This window comes from Apium graveolens, chromosome 10, assembly GCF_009905375.1.
Source record: "Apium graveolens cultivar Ventura chromosome 10, ASM990537v1, whole genome shotgun sequence".
NCBI classification, from domain to species: domain Eukaryota; kingdom Viridiplantae; phylum Streptophyta; class Magnoliopsida; order Apiales; family Apiaceae; genus Apium; species Apium graveolens.
In genome coordinates, this window is record NC_133656.1 from 106761519 (window position 1) to 106780939 (window position 19421).

Below are 19421 nucleotides of genomic sequence, written 5' to 3' on the forward strand. Positions count from 1 at the left end.
AATATCAAATATATGATTACTTAGCCCAAGTTTTGATAATCGATTATATACACATAACACACAGTTTTGAAAACACTAGTAAAATCGATCGAAAACTTAACTCAAATTCTGACCAGATCTGAATTTAGTCCTTTTAACCCTCTAAACGATATATTTTTCTAGGGGTTTTTGGAAAATCTAATCGATTAGCTTTTAAGTAATTGAAATAAGAACGTAAAGGGTAAGAACATTAAAATAAATCAAGAAAAAAAATTGCTGACTTGAAAAAATTTCGTAAAAATATAAAAACCGTCGATCAGATAATATCTAACAAAAATAGTTTCAGTATAATTTTGAATAAAATAAAAATAAAATTAAATCCAACCAAAAATAATAAGTTATATTCCAGATTATAAACAAAAATTACATATATAATCATTTTGGTTGCAAATTATACTTTTACAAATATTTTCGCAATATATTAAAATGGTGACTTGTCATTAATAAAAATATGACACATATAATATATAATATATAACAACGTTTGCAATGTATATAAGACATCTCTCAATTTTACAAAGTAAATAACGCACCCAATGTCTCAACCCCAATCTACAAACCCCACCGCCCCTCCGGACGGAGATCCGGCCAGATCCAAGCGTCCACGAGATGACGCCGACGAACCCACCTCCGGCGACTTGCCTCCAGCGACGAAACGGCGAGTAGTGTTGGCTCAGGACGTAGTGTTTAGGATAATGTTACCGTCAAGACAAATTGGGAAGGTGATTGGGAATAAAGGGAGTCGTATTCAGAAGATTCGAGAGGAGACACGTGCTACTATTAAGATTGCTGATGCTGTTTCGGTAATTGCTCTGTTGCGGGTTTCGGGTCGTGTTCGTTATTTGGTTCTAAGTTGTTTCATGTTTGCTTTCGTGTTTCGGGTCGTGTTTGGTAATGGGTCTTAGCTGTTTTATGTTAAGTTTCGTGTTTTGGGTTTTGGGTAGTGTTCGTTTTTGGGTGTTAAGTTGTTTTCTGTTTGGTTTCGAGTTTTAGGTTGTGTTAGTAATGGAGAGGAGCTCTTTTATGTTACGTTCCGGGTTCCGGGTTGTGTTTGTGAATTTGTCTTGTGATTAAATGAAGTATGATATTGTATGTATATATTTGAATTAGCTAAAACTTTTATAAGTTTTGGGAAATGATTTTAGTGGAGAGTTGTTTTTGGTTAATTGAGGTTGGTGTTGGGTCACTTTTTCGGGTGTTCATCCCGTGGTTTTTATGTGTTGCTTGGTTTAGGGAGTACTGTTGAGTGATTTAGGATTGTGGACTGTGTTGTGTGTGAGTTTATTTAATTGATGTGTGTGTAGTATAATTGCTGATGTTATTTGGTCATTACTTCTTTTTGGGTTTGAGTTGTGTTTGTGAATGGGTTGAATGAGTTGAATTATGATTTATCAAAGGTTGGAAGAATGACATTTTAATGAAGAGTTATTTTGGGTGATTGGGGTTGTGGTCGGCATGGGTCTCATTTTTTGTAATCTGTTGGGTTAAACCTATTTTTCATGGCTTATATGTTCTAGAAAGTAGTGTTGAATGATTTAAAATTGTGAATTGTGATGCATAATAGTTCATTTCTATTGATATATGTGTGCACATGCATGTTTTGTAGTGAGTACTATTAAATGATTTTAAATATCTTTGACATAATATGATAAATGTTGTATATGATTATGATCCATTAACCCGTGCTCGTAGTTTGAACACTATTAAAGCAAATATTACTTATAATTGAGACACCAAGGTTGTCTCTTGGTCCGAAGATGGGCTTCTCATGATGCATTTTGAGTAAGGAGAGTGTTAAAGAGAGGTTTCTCGCGATTCACTCTTTTTTTAGCCTTTTAACTTTCCAGATGAGTTGCCAAGTTAACATTTAGGGCTAGTCCTGTTAAAATATAATAGGAAACCTTAAACAGATGCTGCTATGGAACAACTTTGTGGTTTCTCTGTGTGCTAGACTTCTAGCTTTAATCGTTTATTAAAGTTGATAGAGCAAACATGCATGCCACGTGAATTCAATTGAAAGGCTAAGTTAGTGAATCAACCGTCTGCATATTAAATATTTGACTACTAGTAAGAGCCTGTTTCTTCTTCTTGTTGAGTGTACTGTTTTTCTGTGGTAGTTAAATGTCCCTGCATCTATATGTTGGTCTGCATTGTGGCTTTTTATCAGGATGACTGTTTTCTGTGACTCCGTACTAATATGACCAATTTTTTGTAAAATAAACTATTAGAAATTTCTTGTTTAACTCTTACTCTTGCCTATGATGTGCAGAGACATGAGGAGCGTGTTATAATTATAAGCTCTAAAGACAGTGAAAATACGTTCACCGATGCAGAAAATGCACTCCGTCAGATAGCTTGCTTGATTCTCAAGGTGGGAATATATTTTATTAATACGTTCAGTGTTTGATATACTTTACTAGCTCAATATGGGTTGGTTTAGTGTGGTATAAAATGTTTGAAGGTCACTATGAAAAACCAAACAAAATAACAAACAGATACGAGATTCAGAACCTTGGCTAGCAACCTGTTTTGTTAAAATTTATGGCAACATTCTCTGAATGGTAGGATTCTTTACCTGGGACGGTCTTTTCCAGAAAAAGGCACGATTCAAATAGCTGTGTAGTGTTCACTCCATATTAACTCTAGCCCTGCATCCTTCCTACGAGAATGGCCTCTGCTTATTTGAAATAGGATAATTAAATTTTCAATTTTTAGAACTCTTATTTTATTGTAAAGATCAACTCTAGGTTGCAAAGGTTTCACCACTAATGCTGATACTATCAGAATGTTACTTATAGACTTATTCATGTTGCTGGAATGCCATTTCTTTTTGTCAGGATGATCATATTAGTACGGAGTCACAGAAAATTGGTGCTGGCCACGTGGCAGCAAACACAATAAGGCTTTTGATTGCTGGTACTCAAGCTGGTGGTTTGATAGGAGCATCTGGGCAGAATATAGAGAATCTGAGGAACTCATCTGGTGCCACAATCACAGTTCTTGGACAGAATCAGATGCCGTTGTGTGCATCTCTTCATGAATCTGATCGAGTAGTACAGGTGAGCAGGTTCTTGCCTTGGTTCCATGAGGAGGTTACAGTTGCATATTTTGTGTTTGTTGGTTGCTCTGTGGTAAATACTATGGAATCAACCTAAATTTCATGTCCTGCTTGTGCATAATTTTAGGCTCTAATGTGTGTACTGTTAAGACGATATATATCTTACTATTACGTTTCTGTAGTTGAATTCTTTTTGGTCGTTGATCTACAAAAAGTTAAACTTTCTGATGCAGTAAAGCTAATAACATCATGCAATTTTGTTTTTTTATTCTTTCCTGAATAAAGATTTTCTATTTTTGTCGGCAAGCATATAACTCCAACAATTTAGAGAGATGCACAATGTGAATTAGATAGTTTGTTGTAGCGGACAATTATTATGAGAGGTATGGAAGATAGAGGTTAACTGATCATTTATTAAAGCTGAATTTTGGTAGCAAAAGAAAAATTTCCTAGTCAGTGCCTTGTGGCTACAAGTTAGGATATTCATACTATGATAGACTGATAGAGGGAGCACAAAATAATAGTTTTCTCTAGCGGTAGTTTAATTTGGGCTCAACTTATAGAGATAACTGTAGATTTGCTTATGATATTCAATTTGCTCAAAAATGTTTTAAAAAAAACATACTGAAAAGATAAACTTATAAACTACTTTATTTGAGAGTATTAATATGGATCTCAAATTTTAGGATGGCTGCATGAATTTGATGTATGGGTTTCGACTCCCAGTAGTTTATTGCTGAAAGTCGTTCATTAGCAAATTAATTTGTGCAGTGTTCAACTTTGCATTAAACTTTTATCATGTTTAATGTATTTTTTAATGTGTACAAAAAGATGATTATTTAATTAGAATTCCCACTTTCTCAAGTTAGGGATAACCTATGAGCCATTTTCTGTTATCTTTAACAAATGTTCTGAAATTTGGTAATACATGTGGTGCCAACACAGTTATCGGGTGAGGTTCCAGACGTCTTAAAGGCTTTAGTAGATATTGGATGTCAGCTAAGGTTTGACAAAATTTTAATTTGTGACGGTTACAATATTGTCTGGCCTTGTTTTGGATTACTTTTGTATAGCTTATATATCTATACGACTTCTGTAGGGATAATCCTCCTAAACAAGTAATTTCCATCAGCCCAGCATATAATTATGCATCGCATCGAACACCTCAGAACTATGTAGACCCATCTTCAGGTTATTTGTTCTCTTGAATCAAAATGTTTTGTTAAACTGCTGCAGTCTGATGCCATGTAAAATCTTAATATTTTCTTATAACGACATCTTTAGGACAACCAATCTTGCAGCTGAATATATAACAATGGAGATGATGATTTCGGAAGCAATGGTCGGTGGATTGATTGGCCGGTGTGGCTCCAATATCTCACGTATCAGAACGGAGTCTGGAGCAGCAATAAAGGTTTGTCTAGAGACCACATATAGCTTCAAAAAATTAACGTTTTGACATGTCTATGTTATTTCATTTGACCTTTTTCTACTTTTAGTTGTTAGGCAGGACTTCTTGTACCTTATTTTTGTCTAACACGCGAACAATTTAAAAGTTGTATGTTACAATTAAAAGAGCTTCAATTAATTGATGTCAGAAAAATATTGTTGAACTTTGTCCTGTTTTTTGTCTTGTTCATCCCGAAAAACTTGGAATTAGCTGGTCCTCAGTTTTGTGACCTTTTATCTTTTCTCGTCTCTTGGGCGATTGTGCACTTGAAGACAATAATCGAATCATCAAGACTTTGCGACTTCTAGCTCCGCCAGTGACTTGCCTCAAGATACTCTCAATTTTGTTAACAGTACATTAGGTTATCTCTCTCGACTTGGAACAAAATAATTTATAAAAGAATATGTTACGGGAGGCTTGATTACTAAATAAAGAGACGACAATATTGTTGACAGTACCTCAGGTTAATTCTCTCGACTTGGAACAAAATATTTATAAAAAAAATATATTACAGGATGCTTGATGACTTAGAAAAGAGACTACAATGTTATCATGTAGTTTGATGGCCAAATTGGTCTATTAATTCATTTTGCCAACTGATTACTGACAGACCACTAAGATTCTTTTCCTTTGTAAATTTTCTAATTTTTACTGATTGAGGAAAGGCAGGGCCGCATGGTAGATGCTGTTTTTTGTCAGCGCAGTTATTTGGGTGTGTCGCAGAATGATGTATGCAATGCGGACATTAGTGACTTAATTATACAAATAAATTGTACATAATTATAAGAAAATGTGTGCAAAGCAAGTTTGAGTGGCAGAAATTCTTGGCAAGCTGAAGTTGTCAAGTACATCATTGAATGAAAGTATTTTAATGCAGATTTTGGTTGGATTAGGCTTTGACTAATTTAGGTCTAGTTGAAAGTATATATGAGACTGCAGGTTCAGGTCGTTTGACACAAATATAATGTACTAGGGAGTTTAACCAGCTGAGTTCTTTTAAGGTTATGGAAAATTTGTAGTTTATTTATGATTATATTTCATGTTTGGTTTTTATTTTTTTTCACTAGGGTGTAATATTTGATTTTTTGAGGGAATCAGTGCTCCAGGTTATCTGTTTTACACATATTTTTCTTTGCAGGTTCATGGTGGGAAAGGTGAACAAAACCTTAGGCAGGTCCACCTGGGTGGTAGTGCTCAACAGGTCACTCCCACTATCCTGCTCTTTATTACTTCCTGAAATGTTTAGTTGCTCGATTGTGGTTTCAGAAAATTGTACAGGAAGATGGTTTTGACTTTTTAAGCCACGTCTTAATTGTAATTAGTTGGTATGCAGGATTTCAAAATGCCATTATTAACTTAGATAAAAACTATCAAACTAATTAAATGGCTCATGTTGCTCAATCATTACTCTTTTGTGCTTTCTGTTTATGTGTCTTATCCTTGTGTGGTTAATATGGTACCAGAAAAACATGCAAGTACTTGAAGAATTATGTAGCTAGATAAATTGCACTTCTAAAACCAGTGGACAGCAGGAAATAGGATGGTGGGAGGGTTGCCTAAACCACTAGTCTAAACCTCAAACCTCATAAGGGTGCTTGAAGTTATGAAATGCAATGGAAAATGTTCGAATTTTGCTTTAAAAAAATCAAGTAATTTAACATTGGTTTTACACTTTTACTCAATCTTCTAATTTAGTCTGGATGGATTAACAGGTAGCACTGGCAAAACAAAGAATTGATGAATATGTATATTCCCAGTTGATGCCAAGCGGGGGCCAACAACCAGGGTAATCTTCTTCTGTTTTATCTTATCATTGGGAAATTGTCAGAGCTTTTGATTAGTTTAGGGAGGTCCACAGGTCATATCTTTCTCATAGGTCGCTCATTCGTCATTTGGCCGAGAGCTAGATATCTGTCCATCAGTACATAAGTGTTTTTTTGGCAAAACTTATTTTTTTTTTGTTTTATAATAGAATTTGGTGCATACTCTACTTCATTAACCACCTGGGAGTTCTCACGAACCTTAAGAAGTTATGACCTATATGAGCGCCAACTCTTAGACTTTTCTATTTGGTCCAATAAAACTCCTTTGGTATTGTTTGATACTACTGTTAGCTTTAAATCAGTTATTTTATCTTTGAATTGATTACGTTTACTTTTGGATATAGTTTAAGAATGGGTAAGACATTAATGATTGGTTCTGATTTCTCAACATCTCTGCCTTGTTAGTCATTTTTACACTTCTGATTTCTGATTACGTTTGCTTAGAGTATCTCTATATATAAGGTGTGCACTCCGAAGATATGATCCTGGTAATGTAGATGCCCAGTTCTTGCTTGTTACTTATATATAGAGATATCCAGCATAGAAGTGTGCCCTTAGTTAAACTCGTGCAGATGTTTAGTAGCAATATAGCTCGACTATCTTGTGGGCAGCTAATTTCAAATAGCTCAATTCTTAAAACGACACTTAAACAATGAATAGTAAGTCATGCACCTCCAGTTTGCTAATTGTTTTAAACTTGCAGTGTGCTTGAGGCTGGAATCGTACCACCTATTCCTCCTGTTTTCATGCCACCTGGCCCCATCCAAGCTCCTGCATATTACGATTATGGACAATATCAGGCACCACAGCTGTAGGACTCAAGGCAGTATCTTTCTATGGCCTGTAACACTTTCATAATGTGCAATTTGACTGTTTTGTATCTTAGTATCTGTCTTGAGTTTACACTATAGTAGCTAGAGTATATAAATGAGTTTGTTTAATTAAGATTTCATCTTGAGAAATGTCTAAACTTTAAAGAGCAAACAGCTGATCTAGGCATAAACAAATTGCTTTTGTTGTTTTGGAATTGATCCGTGCTTATGCTTTACTAGATTTTTGTTGCGTCCCCTTGAAAATGAGCTGTGATTAAAAATGAAGTGATTCAATATTTCTAGTTTTTTGTTTTCCATTTCTTGTTCTGCTGCTAGCTTTCTCTACCTCGCCATTGGAGATTCAAGCACAATAAAGTCTTCCTCGTTTCAGAAAAGTTATTAATTGGTTATCTAAAGTCTCTGTTTCCGTTAAATTGTGAGTGAGGACTGCAGGGAAACGGACCGTTACCGTCCCACAATTCAGTTGATCAATTATGTTAATTTTGATTTGATTCATAGCACGAAGTTGTGTGGAACAAAAAACTAGTTTCTAGGCCATTTTCATTATTTGTTAAATTTTGGGTTATTAGTGTGAGACCTGGAAGTAAAATGAAAATCAATGTTTCTTTTTGAGCCACCGAATAATGTGACTGTTCAGCAACTTCATAAAACTGTACAAAATAGAGATACTATCCCAGATAGTATTTGAACCCCACAGGACTTTAGCACGGCATGCGATTTATTAAGATTAAATGAAAAGTATACATATGAGATAAAATATTTTTTTACAATTACGGTTAAATACTTAAATATGTGACTACTAATGATTCTGGGGTATCGATGAACTTATAATAAACTCATCATACTGCTAATTCTGCAATGACAAACGAGTTCAAATATGAGAAAGTGTACTTGCACATGTCATCTCGATGTCTGCGTGCAGCTAACGACGCCGAACAATTATTTTGTTGACAGACTCCTGGGGAATGAAGGCAGCATTGAGCTTAGACTGTATTTATGGTGTCAGCAAGACAACGTAGTATGCACCCCAGACCAGCTTTTTGAGTAAGTTTTTCATGAATACGTAGGCACTGGTCACATGTGGGCCGATCTCCGGTGGACAAGCCTCTATACAAGTACCTGAGTAGATATGATATAAACACCATTCTGTTTAAGTCAGATATCAAGTAGGTAACCAAAGCCGTATAACCAAACTTTAATTTCTAGACTGAAGTTACTAATTGTTACTAATTTTGAAGACAATAATTAATCTAAATATCTAATACTGAAAATTACATTCCCGTCCAAGGATAAATATGTAAACCAAAAAATTGAAAAATTAAGCCCTATGTGCAATAACATTACAATCTGCCAAATAAGTGAAGTCAATCAAGTATCAAGTCAATTTAAAATAAATGAAAGAAACAAGAGTATGGGGCCTAACCAATGGTCACAATGAGACGAGCCAGCTGATTAAACAGAACTCAGCTTCCGAAGCAAAACAGTCAAATGATTCATATAGGATACAATGAATAATTAGAGTACTAATGAACCATTATACCACTTATGTCCACCTGGTTTGGAGGAATAAAATTGGGAGGGGTGGGGGTGAAATTTGAACTATCGTGTGGGTAAATATTCATATTTCCTATAGTTTAGAACTGGAGCTTAAATCAAAAAAGTTCAATTACTTGGTCCATTTCATTCCTATAGTTTAAAACTGGAGCTTAAATCAAAAAAGTTCAGAAAAAATGCTATATTTTCCCCCTATTCTTTTTATAGACAAACCTTGTCATAAAAAATTTGCACTATTATCATTTTCTCTGCTCTTCCCTCTAACATCCTCTCTTTTCCTTCCATATTTCATTCCAATGTATCTTAATTCCATTGCTTTCAACCAAGCAGACTATTAGATACTTAAGGCTTGGTAAGTTAGAACGAGATGAGTAAGTTTGAAAATTAGACCACATGGAGAACCCGACAGGGAAGTAGGCAGCTATCTAAGCAGTTAATTAGCTGGTGCCGATGGAAAATGTCATAATCAGTAATATGCTGTAATAAGTTGTTACATGCATAAAAAATGAATGGACAGCCAAAGATGGCTCTGCAAGTTCATAAGCTGGCTACACAAAAGCAAGAACGCGTCCCAAAATCTTTCAAGGGAGACAACGTTTGCCAGCATATCAAAACCTTTCTGTGAAAAGAAGTCACGGGTAGAAGGAGAATCCTCCTGCTTTATGCCAAAGGGGTATTGCACCAATCGATAGGAATGAGGTTGATATGATGAAAAACCAAAGGATGGAAGCTTTAGGTCAGACAAGCTTGTATCTGTTCCAAGAAAAGCGAAGTATGTTTAACTAGTGTGAGGAGGATGTCAAAATGATTTTTCCAGATCAAATGGGGACATGAATTTTCAGCTTCTATAAATATTATATTTCCAAAATTTGGTCAGTTCAGGTCATTTGTTATACTCAGTGAGATTCACGTCCTGGCCGCCTAGACACCATGACTCTATTAGGGTAATCGGAAGCTATCTGCCTCTTATTAATTTATCTCAAAACTTAACTTCCCACTTCACCCATACAGCCAAGCAACAGCAATAAAAATTTAGAAAGATGTGAATTACACTGGTTCTGTTAGATGTAAGTCTCATATTTCCAAAATATTGCTAACGACCAAACAAAATTACATCAACTTTTAAAAACTAATATGCAGACGATCCAACTTCCAGAATTCATCAAGGTAGTTATGTAAAATGAAGGGAGCCAAAACAGATGTCCTGAAAAACAAATTAAAAGAAGCTATACATAACCTAATTAGTCTCGTACACAGTATTAATCAAGTATCATGTAGATCACAGCAACTCTCTTAAGGTGTTAATTTAACATCTCATATACTCTAACACCTAAAGGTGACAATTACATATATGTCACTATACAGTTAGCAACTTGGCATATTAAGCAGCATGTATACCAAATTAATCTGCTGAACCACATGATATGAGTGACTATACTAAAGTTTATATCATAACTATGTCATCACAGGAAGAACACGTTTATTAAGGCACTTCTCAAAATGTAATTAATATAAAACTCTCATTAATATCAATAATTTTCTTATTCAAAAGTCAACTTTCTCGATACATATATCATACATTTACACAAGTAACTACTAAAAGACGAGATCATAGTCAAACCACAAATAGAACAGGAAAACTTTCACAAGAAGCCTAAAATTATTAGTAAAAGGATATACTTACTTCATAAGGATGTCATAGTACTCCGGATCCAAAGAGGAAAACATGCCATCAACATCTTTTATAGCCATTAACGCTCTATGTACTACAATCCAATTGGCAGACTAAAGAAGAAAATTACAATTTAAAAATGTCAATTATGTCAGGTGTTAGAAATTGATAAATAAAAATGCAGTATATATAACTGTAGAGGGAGAGATGGTACCTTGCATCTTTCATCCCGGGTCTTTGGAGGGGCACCTTCTAGAGCAGTTTTTAATGCTTCAACTGGCTTATATCTGATCAAAATTTAGCAAATATAACTAAAGTTTTTTCAGTAAAAAAGGGTAAATTTGGGTATCAGTGCAAAATGAGTAGAATTTACTGCTTGAGTAGGCTCTCAATCTTGCGAGATTTGTGTTCGATCCGGGTTATAATGGCCTCTGCATTGTCTGCTTCTACATGCTCTGCCATCTCTCTCTATCTTACTTTTTTTTTTGCCTTATTATACCTGTGATTATATAATAGGAGAATTTAAAGAAACAAATTTCATGAATTTTATTTTTAATACATTTTACGGATTAAAAAAGGGATTTTTGTCCTTACGAAAGCTTAAATTGTAACTTTGTTTGAAGAATGTGTTTAACAGCATTCCAACTCGTAACTACTTTATATGGTTTGCAAGTTGCAACCTTTTAGGTATGTTTAATGCATGTTAAAATAAATTTTGGGATCTGTAAGAACAAGTCCAATGCAATACTTATATGATGCCATTTTTATAATTTGAAATCAAATGTCAAAAATTTCAACTCCAAAGGAGTTCTATACTTGGATGCAAATATGCATATATGCATCCTTGGTTCTAAATTTGAAACCAAGGATGCATTTATGCATCTAGCCACATCATCATACTACCACAAATGAGATGCATGCTGTTGTACTTTAAATTAAACTTAGGGAAAAGTGACAAAATTTAGGCAAATAAGAAAATATTTAGTTTCAAAATGCATCTAGCATTGGGGTTAATGTTTTGTTTTAGCACTAAAAGACACTTTTTGATGCCAAATTATAGCAATAACTACAGCTATTTTGCATCTTACATTGGACTTGCTCTAATAAGCATGACCGACAACACATGAACATGTTTGAATCATATTATAGCATTACATGTTCTAAAACCTTGTTGCTTTGGTTTAAATTTACAAGCTGTCTCCGTGCAATTAGAATCAGAGATATCTCTTTTCTGTAATAATATCCAGGGCTATTATCTACCCAGTGATTTGTATATGGTATATACCAATAAGTATTGCAAGTTGAACGCAAAGAACTTTTTGCACATCAATACATTTAATTTTCAAAATTAAAAGTGCACGAAATTTACCTATTAGATGTCTTGTATATACAACAAAGCTACGAATATCAAAAAACACACACAATATCTATTGCAGATAGGGAGAAATCAGACAGCACAGCAACATACTCCATACTTTTAACCCAAAAAAGAAGGTTTTACTTTTAGAAGAGTCCTTTACTACGGAGATACTAAAATCATTAAAGGAAGCGCATTACTCCATGAAATAACATGGAAACATGGATTGAGTTATCAATTAGATTCTCTATTCCGCCTTATATTACATGCAATGGATCAAATCACATATCTAAAGCCAAAATTTTCGGAAAATCCAAACATCCTAGTTGGATGAGATCCATCACTGGAAATGAAATATATTTAAACATACCAAAAGATCATATTTCAAGATAATAAAAAAAACATGACACTTAATTTTTTCATGAAAACATTTTAAAATATCAAACTTCCATGACCACTCTTTCATTACCATTCAGATATTACCTTATAGTAAAAATGTATAAAACACGAAAAACATTTGGCAGCCCACACCCTCAGGTTTTACCTTTCACTGACCAAGAACTTCACAAAGACCATAAACATTTGAGATCATACTACACAACAATCAAACACGAAACACATTTCGAAAAATTGAAGGACACTATAAAGCTATGAACTTTAATTTTTATTCATCATCGAAAATCAACTCAATTATCTAAAACAATACATCAACCCCAAAAGAATCAATCAATTTTTCAAGAACCCCGTTAAAGGTAAAAGAACAATATGGAACAATAATTGAATAATCATACACAAATTATAAATACATATTATAAAATGAGAAAATAAAATTAAGATGGGGGTGAATTAGTTGAGTACCTGAGATTTGAGAAATGGAAATTGTACTGCAGATCAACAATAGTTTTTAGTGTTTAAAGTGGTACAAATTCTCCGTAGTTATATTACCTCTCAGAGTGGTGAAATCGGGCCTGGTCCAAACTCAGAGTTTCAGGCTTGTTTTTAGGCCCGATATCTATATAAGACAGATAACAATCGGGCCTTTTGCATTATTGGGTGCCTATTATGGTTCAGCCCTCGTAGATTGGGCATTGGCCCCACGAGTTAAGATAAAATAACCCAAAATATCACAACCCGTAAAAAATACCCCTTCTACTACTTAGAAAATCTTTTTTTTATTATTTACATTTTTATAAAACACATATTTTATTTTCATTTATATCAATTTGTATATATATATACTTAGATTTTTCAAGTTACCACTTGTTTGGTCTATTAATCCCTTTTATCTTTTAATTAAATTTAACGAAACTCCAACATTCGAGCTATATGGTGCTCCAATATTGGTGAGAATGAAATTGAAATGGTAATAAGACCAAATTGGACATCTATAAGTTGTGTTTGACTATTGTGTGTAATACTAAATGACACTACGTTATTTTATTAATGAGAGCTTGCTATGGAAGATATATTTCCTATGATTTTTTAATGTCAAAAAAGTAAATGAGTCTGATTTGTAATACCGACATCGCTGACATTTTTAGTGCAAAAAATATAAGAAATATGGAGTAGTTATTAAATTGAAAATCACTGGTGGTGTAAGCAGTGATTGTTGAATCCCCATTCATGGTGCTCTTCTTGCCTTCTTTCTCTTTGTATTTTTGATGATACAGTGACTCATTTAATGACATATTTTGTATTTTTAAAGTTGACATGTATGTTATATTACTCCATGTCTGAAAAACATATACTTCCCACCATAGCACGAATTGCATCTTGAGCGATCGCCAATCAAAAGTGTGTAAATTATTAGCAAATTGGTGCATCAATATAGATATATTTGAACATTGTTATCTGTCTTATATGTTATATGTTATATAGTTGTATTATGTGTGATATCTAGTAAATATGACACCGAATAAGATACCTGAATACGTGCATGTGTTGCGAGCTGTAAAAGCGATATATCGATTAGTTGTGCAAGCTGTTACAAACCGGATCTAAATCGGAGAATAGAAGCCGACTAAATGATAGTAAAACAAAAATAGATTAACTTAGGAATTATTCATTTCTTATTTCATCTGTGGGGCAACAAAATATAGACCTACAATCATTATAGCAGGAACGATTCTTAAAATGTGCATGTTTCAGAATCCTTGCCCATATCCTGCAATGCAATTTAGTAACAAAATAAGTCAAAAACATGTCAAAATTCCCCGAGCATATACACAACAATAATGAATATAAGTCTCACAACCTTATTTACACTCAAATGTTATATATTATACAAAGGAAGAATTCCAAGTTATATTGTGTACCGACTTTGTTATAAGTGTCATTTTAAGATCATCTAATCAGAATTATATTAAAAAAATACATATAATGTTCTGTTGTGCATATGTTGTGTACTTGATGATTTCATAAACAAAACATCTAAGTAGATTTTACTTAATGAAATAATGTAGCACTCGACGGATAAGAATTATAGTCCCGACGGATAACTCATTATAGTCCCGACGGATGTTGACTTATTATCCATCGAGTGAGTAGCTTATGTAATAATGAGTCTGTAGCACAGTTCTGTATACATCTTTGTATAGATTCTGTAGTAGCCTATAAGTCATGTTGACTTTAACTAGATATGCAGAATAGGTTGATTAATTGTATATAAATGATGTCTTGTAATTCTGCATAAGTGAAATGAAGTCAAGTGCCAAAATAGCTACCGACGGATGATTAACAAAGCCATCGACGGATGATCAAATGACTATCAACGGATGTTTAACATAGTAGTCAACGGATGATCAATGAAGCCATCAACGGATGTTCATAAAGTCGACGGATGATCATATATTCAACGGATGTTCATAAAGTCCAACGAATGATCACATAAAGAATTCAAATAGCAGTTGAACAGTGAAAGCTGAGCACATCCGTCGAGATGTATACAAATCTACTGTGGAAACCCATTAACTGGGTAATAGAGGACGAAAAGTAGCAAAGCTTAAGACTGATAATTTTAATATTTATTCAGTCTTTTTGACTTTGTAATTTTTGGTAATATATAAATCAAGAACGTAGCAAATAAAATGAAGTAAGCTGAGATACTAAAACAGAGAAATCTTTGTAAGCAAAATCTTTAGCATTTCCCTGTATTCTCAGTAGTTCAATTTGTAAGCAGCTGTGAGCATTCTTGCACACAGAGTTCTCTCGATATATAATATATATATCTCTGGTGAAATTGTTTAAATCCACCAGAAAGTTTTTAAAGACTCTTTTTTTAATTACTTATATTTTGATTCAATTAAGTTTCTATTCCGCATTGTGCTAATCAAAACACTTATATCTATATTCGAGTTGAACATTTTTATTTTGAGAAAAAGGTTCAAGAATTCCATTCAACCCCCTTCTGTAATTCTTGCTATATTGTTAAGGGACTAACAATTGGTATCAGAGCAAGCTCTTAATCTACAAAGAGTTTAAAGATCAAAACAATTCAGCAAGATGAACAAGAAAGACGTTGGAGTCAAGATTCCTTTTCTAGATAAAGATAATTACCATAATTGGAAGGTAAAGATGCATCTTCATATGCTTTCTCAAGATGAGGCCTATGTGGACTGCATAGAAAGAGGCCCTCATGTTCCAATGAGAGCTGCAACAGGAAACGAGCCATCAGTTCCCAAGCCAAGGCACGAATGGTCTGATCCTGACATTGAACAAGTCAGGAAGGACAAAAAGGCCATGAACATTCTGTTCAATGAAGTTGATGTAGACATGTTTGACAACATTATCAACTGCAAAACTGCCAAGAAAGTCTGGGATACTATACAGATAATCTGTGATGGCACTGAGCAAGTTAGAGAAAATAAGATGCAGCTCTTGATTCAGCAATATGAGCATTTTCACAATGAGGAAAGTGAGTCACTCACTGACATTTTTAGTAGATTTCAAAAACTACTAAATGCTCTTAAGTTACATGGAAGAGTCTATCAGACTAAAGACTCTAATCTGAAATTTCTTATATCTCTTCCAAAGGAATGGAAACCAATGACAGTCTCATTAAGAAACTCACAAGATTATAAAGAGTTTACTTTGGAGAGACTGTATGGCATCTTGAAGACCTATGAGCTTGAGATAGAGTGTTAGGGCGAAATCACGCACTAATATTCACGCAAGTATACGCGTTCGCAAGTAATATAGAATACTTTCTAGTTCATTCCCTCAGAGACTCAGACTAAGTTATTGTCTAATTAAACTCATTCACCAATGTATGATTACTTCTCAATATTAAGATAAGACTTAAAATTGTTGATTAAATATTAACTATAATTAACTACTTAATTAACCACTTAACTAACACTTCAATTTATCAATAATAAAATACTCATGAGATCACAACTTCATTATTACTTCCTTCTATAGCCATTGTTATTACCTTTAGCATGTGACAGTGATGATATTAATCGAATAACATGAAACTGATAAAAGCCAACTTTCATTGTACTAATACCATTCTACCAAGCATCCACAATTAAGATAGAAGTTGAATAGTCATCAATTATGTTGAGTTCCTATATGTCTACAGAAATTGACAACACAACGATTTAAGCACAAGTTATTCCTTTTGATTACATAAGGCAAATAAAACTGTTAGAGTTACCCACTAATCATGCACAACGTACATGAACCTATGCTAGCATGACAAGTTCTAAATCTCAAGATCCACCGTCGCTTCACAAGAGATTAACACCCTATCTTATATGTTCGCGACGCATATAAGACGAATACGCACAACCAATACTAGATATCATGCAATCATCACACACTAAAGTATTAAACAATTAACTAAAGAATTTCATAATAAATCCGTTGCAACCCCATGATCACGATTAGCCCATAATAGAACTTATCGCCATCATGGGTTCATATGAAATCATGATAAACGACACAAGAAAATAATAACTAAACTAATTATATTAAAACAGAGTACGTCACAAGAGTAAATAAGTCAAAGCAAGAAAACTAGCATCCAACATTACAACGAAACAAAAATCACAAGAATATATGCTTCCTCTTCGTTGCGGTGTGCTAAATCGGTCTTCTTCCTTATCTCCTTCGCTTCTTGCGCAAAACACAATCTAAAACATAATCTCTTTCATCTTCTCTATGAAAATGTCTCAAATCTACTTATATAATAGTCCCATAAAACTCAGATTACATAGAAGTTGGAAGCCAAACAGAAGTAGAAGTCTAAAATAATTTAGCTTTTTCCCCGACCCTGCGCGGCCGCTCAGCATTTCTGCGCGGGCGCGCAAGGCTGCTGCGCGGCCGCTCAACATTGCTGCGCGGGCGCGCAGGACCCTACTGGAAAAATTCCAGGTTTGCTCCGTTTCTTCGCCGTAATCTGCCCGTTCTTTTCCTCTCACAATGGTGAACACATGCCAAGGCTTATTCTTGATGATTCCTCCTCCGAAATGCAACTAATACCCTGAAATGCATAAACACTAGAAAAACGCATCAAATACACAAAATACTTGATTTCAAGACACCAATTTAAGCCATTTTAAGACGTTCTAAGTGGTATAAAATGCCACTTATCACACCCCCAAACTTAAATCGATGCTTGTCCTCAAGCGTCACAGACTCAAAACAACTAAAAATATGCATGAATGCAATCTATATGAAAATGCAACGATCCCCCTTACTACAATTAACCAACCAAATTGTCACGTCTCAACGAATGCAGTTAGACACTAAAGATCAATAAACTCATGCAAACGGACATACAGCCAGAAACGTGGTGTGTGCAAATGCTTAACAGATATGCTTCGGAACTAGACCAATTACTATGACTAGACTATCCTCAAGGCAATCCTACGATTATACAAAGAATAAAAATTCTAGGCATAAAGTGATATACAACACTACAAGAACTTTGGAGCTTACTACGGAATCGTGCTTTTTATTTACAACTCAAATGCTTATTTGACCGTGCAATGAGTGAGGTCCACAAAAGACTTATACAATGGTATCCATGTAACGAGCGTTAGGTTAGCGGATCCCAGACTCTAAAAGCCTTAGGTCACTAGGCACAAAGTCCCCTAAGAACTTAATAACTCGAATACCAAAGAACCCACTCTTGATCAATTATGCAATTTTTTTTTTCTTTTCTGAGCAAGTGCGTTTCGCTCCATCTTGCTCAACCCTAGACTACTCGCATAACATGCGAGCCGGCTACTAGCCATTTGAAGCCTAGCCACAACTAGCAATAAATTCCATTTTTACTCCATTTTTTTTTTCTTTTTCATGCCTTTACCACTAAGAACCTATTATCAAATTCTAAGCATAATAAATAGATTATCCTCGAAAATAATCAGATCATAACAACAATCTAGCCCTTAAGCATTCTCTAAGACTTAGTGAAAATACAATGCTTCTAGCATGCATATCAACCTACACAACTTAATAACACTTTAATGCTATCACTACACTCGCATCAATATCACAATTCAGTCGATAAATCATTGCAAAAGGGATCATGGTATATGCATGAGCTATATGATATGACAAACAAATAAAGCTATATAAAAAAAACTATATGGCAAAAATTATGCAACTATATGAACTAACTATCATGAATATGCAGCTATATGACACACACAAAATATTCCTTAACTACCACCCCCAAACTTAAAATCTTCACTGTCCCCAGTGAAGGTAGTAGAAAGGAACACAGGGTATACCTACTCGGAGTCATCATCATCATCACCCTCAGTGGGTGAAGTATCAGGCGGCGGGTATGCAGAGTCCTCACCAAAAACTGGCCACTGGATATCAGCTCCAAGGCCTCGAAAAGCAGTCCCTAACGCAAGGGTGAGCTCCTGAGCAAACCTGCTCTGCGTCTCATACATGGCATCCATCCGCCGTGAAAGCCTCCTATACTGGGCATCACCCATCCCAGCACCCTCCTGAGCTCTCGAAGAACCAGCCTCACCACGCCCTGGCCTAGCCATAGTAGCACCTCGTGCTGGACGCCCTCCTGGAAGACGATAACCCAGCCCATGCTCCTCAGGCTCACCACCGGTCCACTCCTGCATCCCATTCAGAGTGCCAGAATCTATCGGAGCTGCTGGCAACTGCAACTGCTCATGAGCCGACCAGTTCACTCCTACTGCTCGGCATAGCTTTGTAACCGTGGATGCATAAGGGATGTTCATATGCTTTGCTCCCCTCAAAAACTTCAGAATTCCTTGGTAGATAAACTCACCAAGGTCCACATAGTATTCCTCATTCAGAATTCCCCACAACAACTGTGCTCTCTCAACTGTGACCTCGTGTGCATGTGAAGAAGGCAAAATATTAGCACATATAAATGCATTCCATGCACGGGCATACCTGTTCATGGCGATTGCCGGAAAGTGACGATACTCATTATTGGCTTGACTGCGGTTCCAAACTGTGCCCGGTCGACAGAGAGTCGCACAAATCAAATCCAAGTCAAAATCCTCAGCAGTCTTTTCATTCCAGTTCTCCTCCTCGGGCTTCCTCTCTCGCTGTCCAATCACACGGCGAATCGCCGCAGGATGATAATCAACCGTCAGCCCACGAACTACAGAAAACCCATTCTTTTCAGCCTTC

At 35.1% G+C, this 19421-nt stretch overlaps 2 protein-coding genes across 4 annotated transcripts; one reads left to right on the forward strand and one right to left on the reverse strand.

Moving 5' to 3' along the window:
- Positions 1-534: 534 nt before the first annotated feature.
- On the forward strand, positions 535-7423 carry LOC141692296 (RNA-binding KH domain-containing protein PEPPER-like). The gene is made up of 9 exons (XM_074497058.1): positions 535-842; positions 2309-2410; positions 2877-3098; positions 4043-4101; positions 4197-4288; positions 4399-4511; positions 5686-5748; positions 6260-6333; positions 7074-7423. The coding sequence occupies exons 1-9, from the start codon at positions 576-578 to the stop codon at positions 7183-7185; spliced, it is 1104 nt and encodes a 367-aa protein (XP_074353159.1). The 5' UTR covers positions 535-575; the 3' UTR covers positions 7186-7423.
- Positions 7424-7899: 476 nt separating this feature from the next.
- Positions 7900-12795, reverse strand: LOC141693630 (actin-related protein 2/3 complex subunit 5A). Of its 3 annotated transcripts, none has more exons than XM_074498780.1 (5): positions 12645-12795; positions 10803-10928; positions 10644-10716; positions 10442-10542; positions 7900-8322 (listed from the first exon to the last, which is right to left on the reverse strand). In XM_074498780.1, the coding sequence occupies exons 2-5, from the start codon at positions 10889-10891 to the stop codon at positions 8187-8189; spliced, it is 399 nt and encodes a 132-aa protein (XP_074354881.1). In that variant the 5' UTR covers positions 10892-10928; positions 12645-12795; the 3' UTR covers positions 7900-8186. The 3 variants fall into 3 exon arrangements, with proteins under 3 accessions (XP_074354881.1, XP_074354882.1, XP_074354883.1); XM_074498781.1 differs by having other exon boundaries at positions 10803-10919; positions 12642-12751; XM_074498782.1 differs by lacking the exon at positions 7900-8322 and adding an exon at positions 9522-9961.
- Between the last annotated feature and the right edge of the window lie 6626 nt (positions 12796-19421).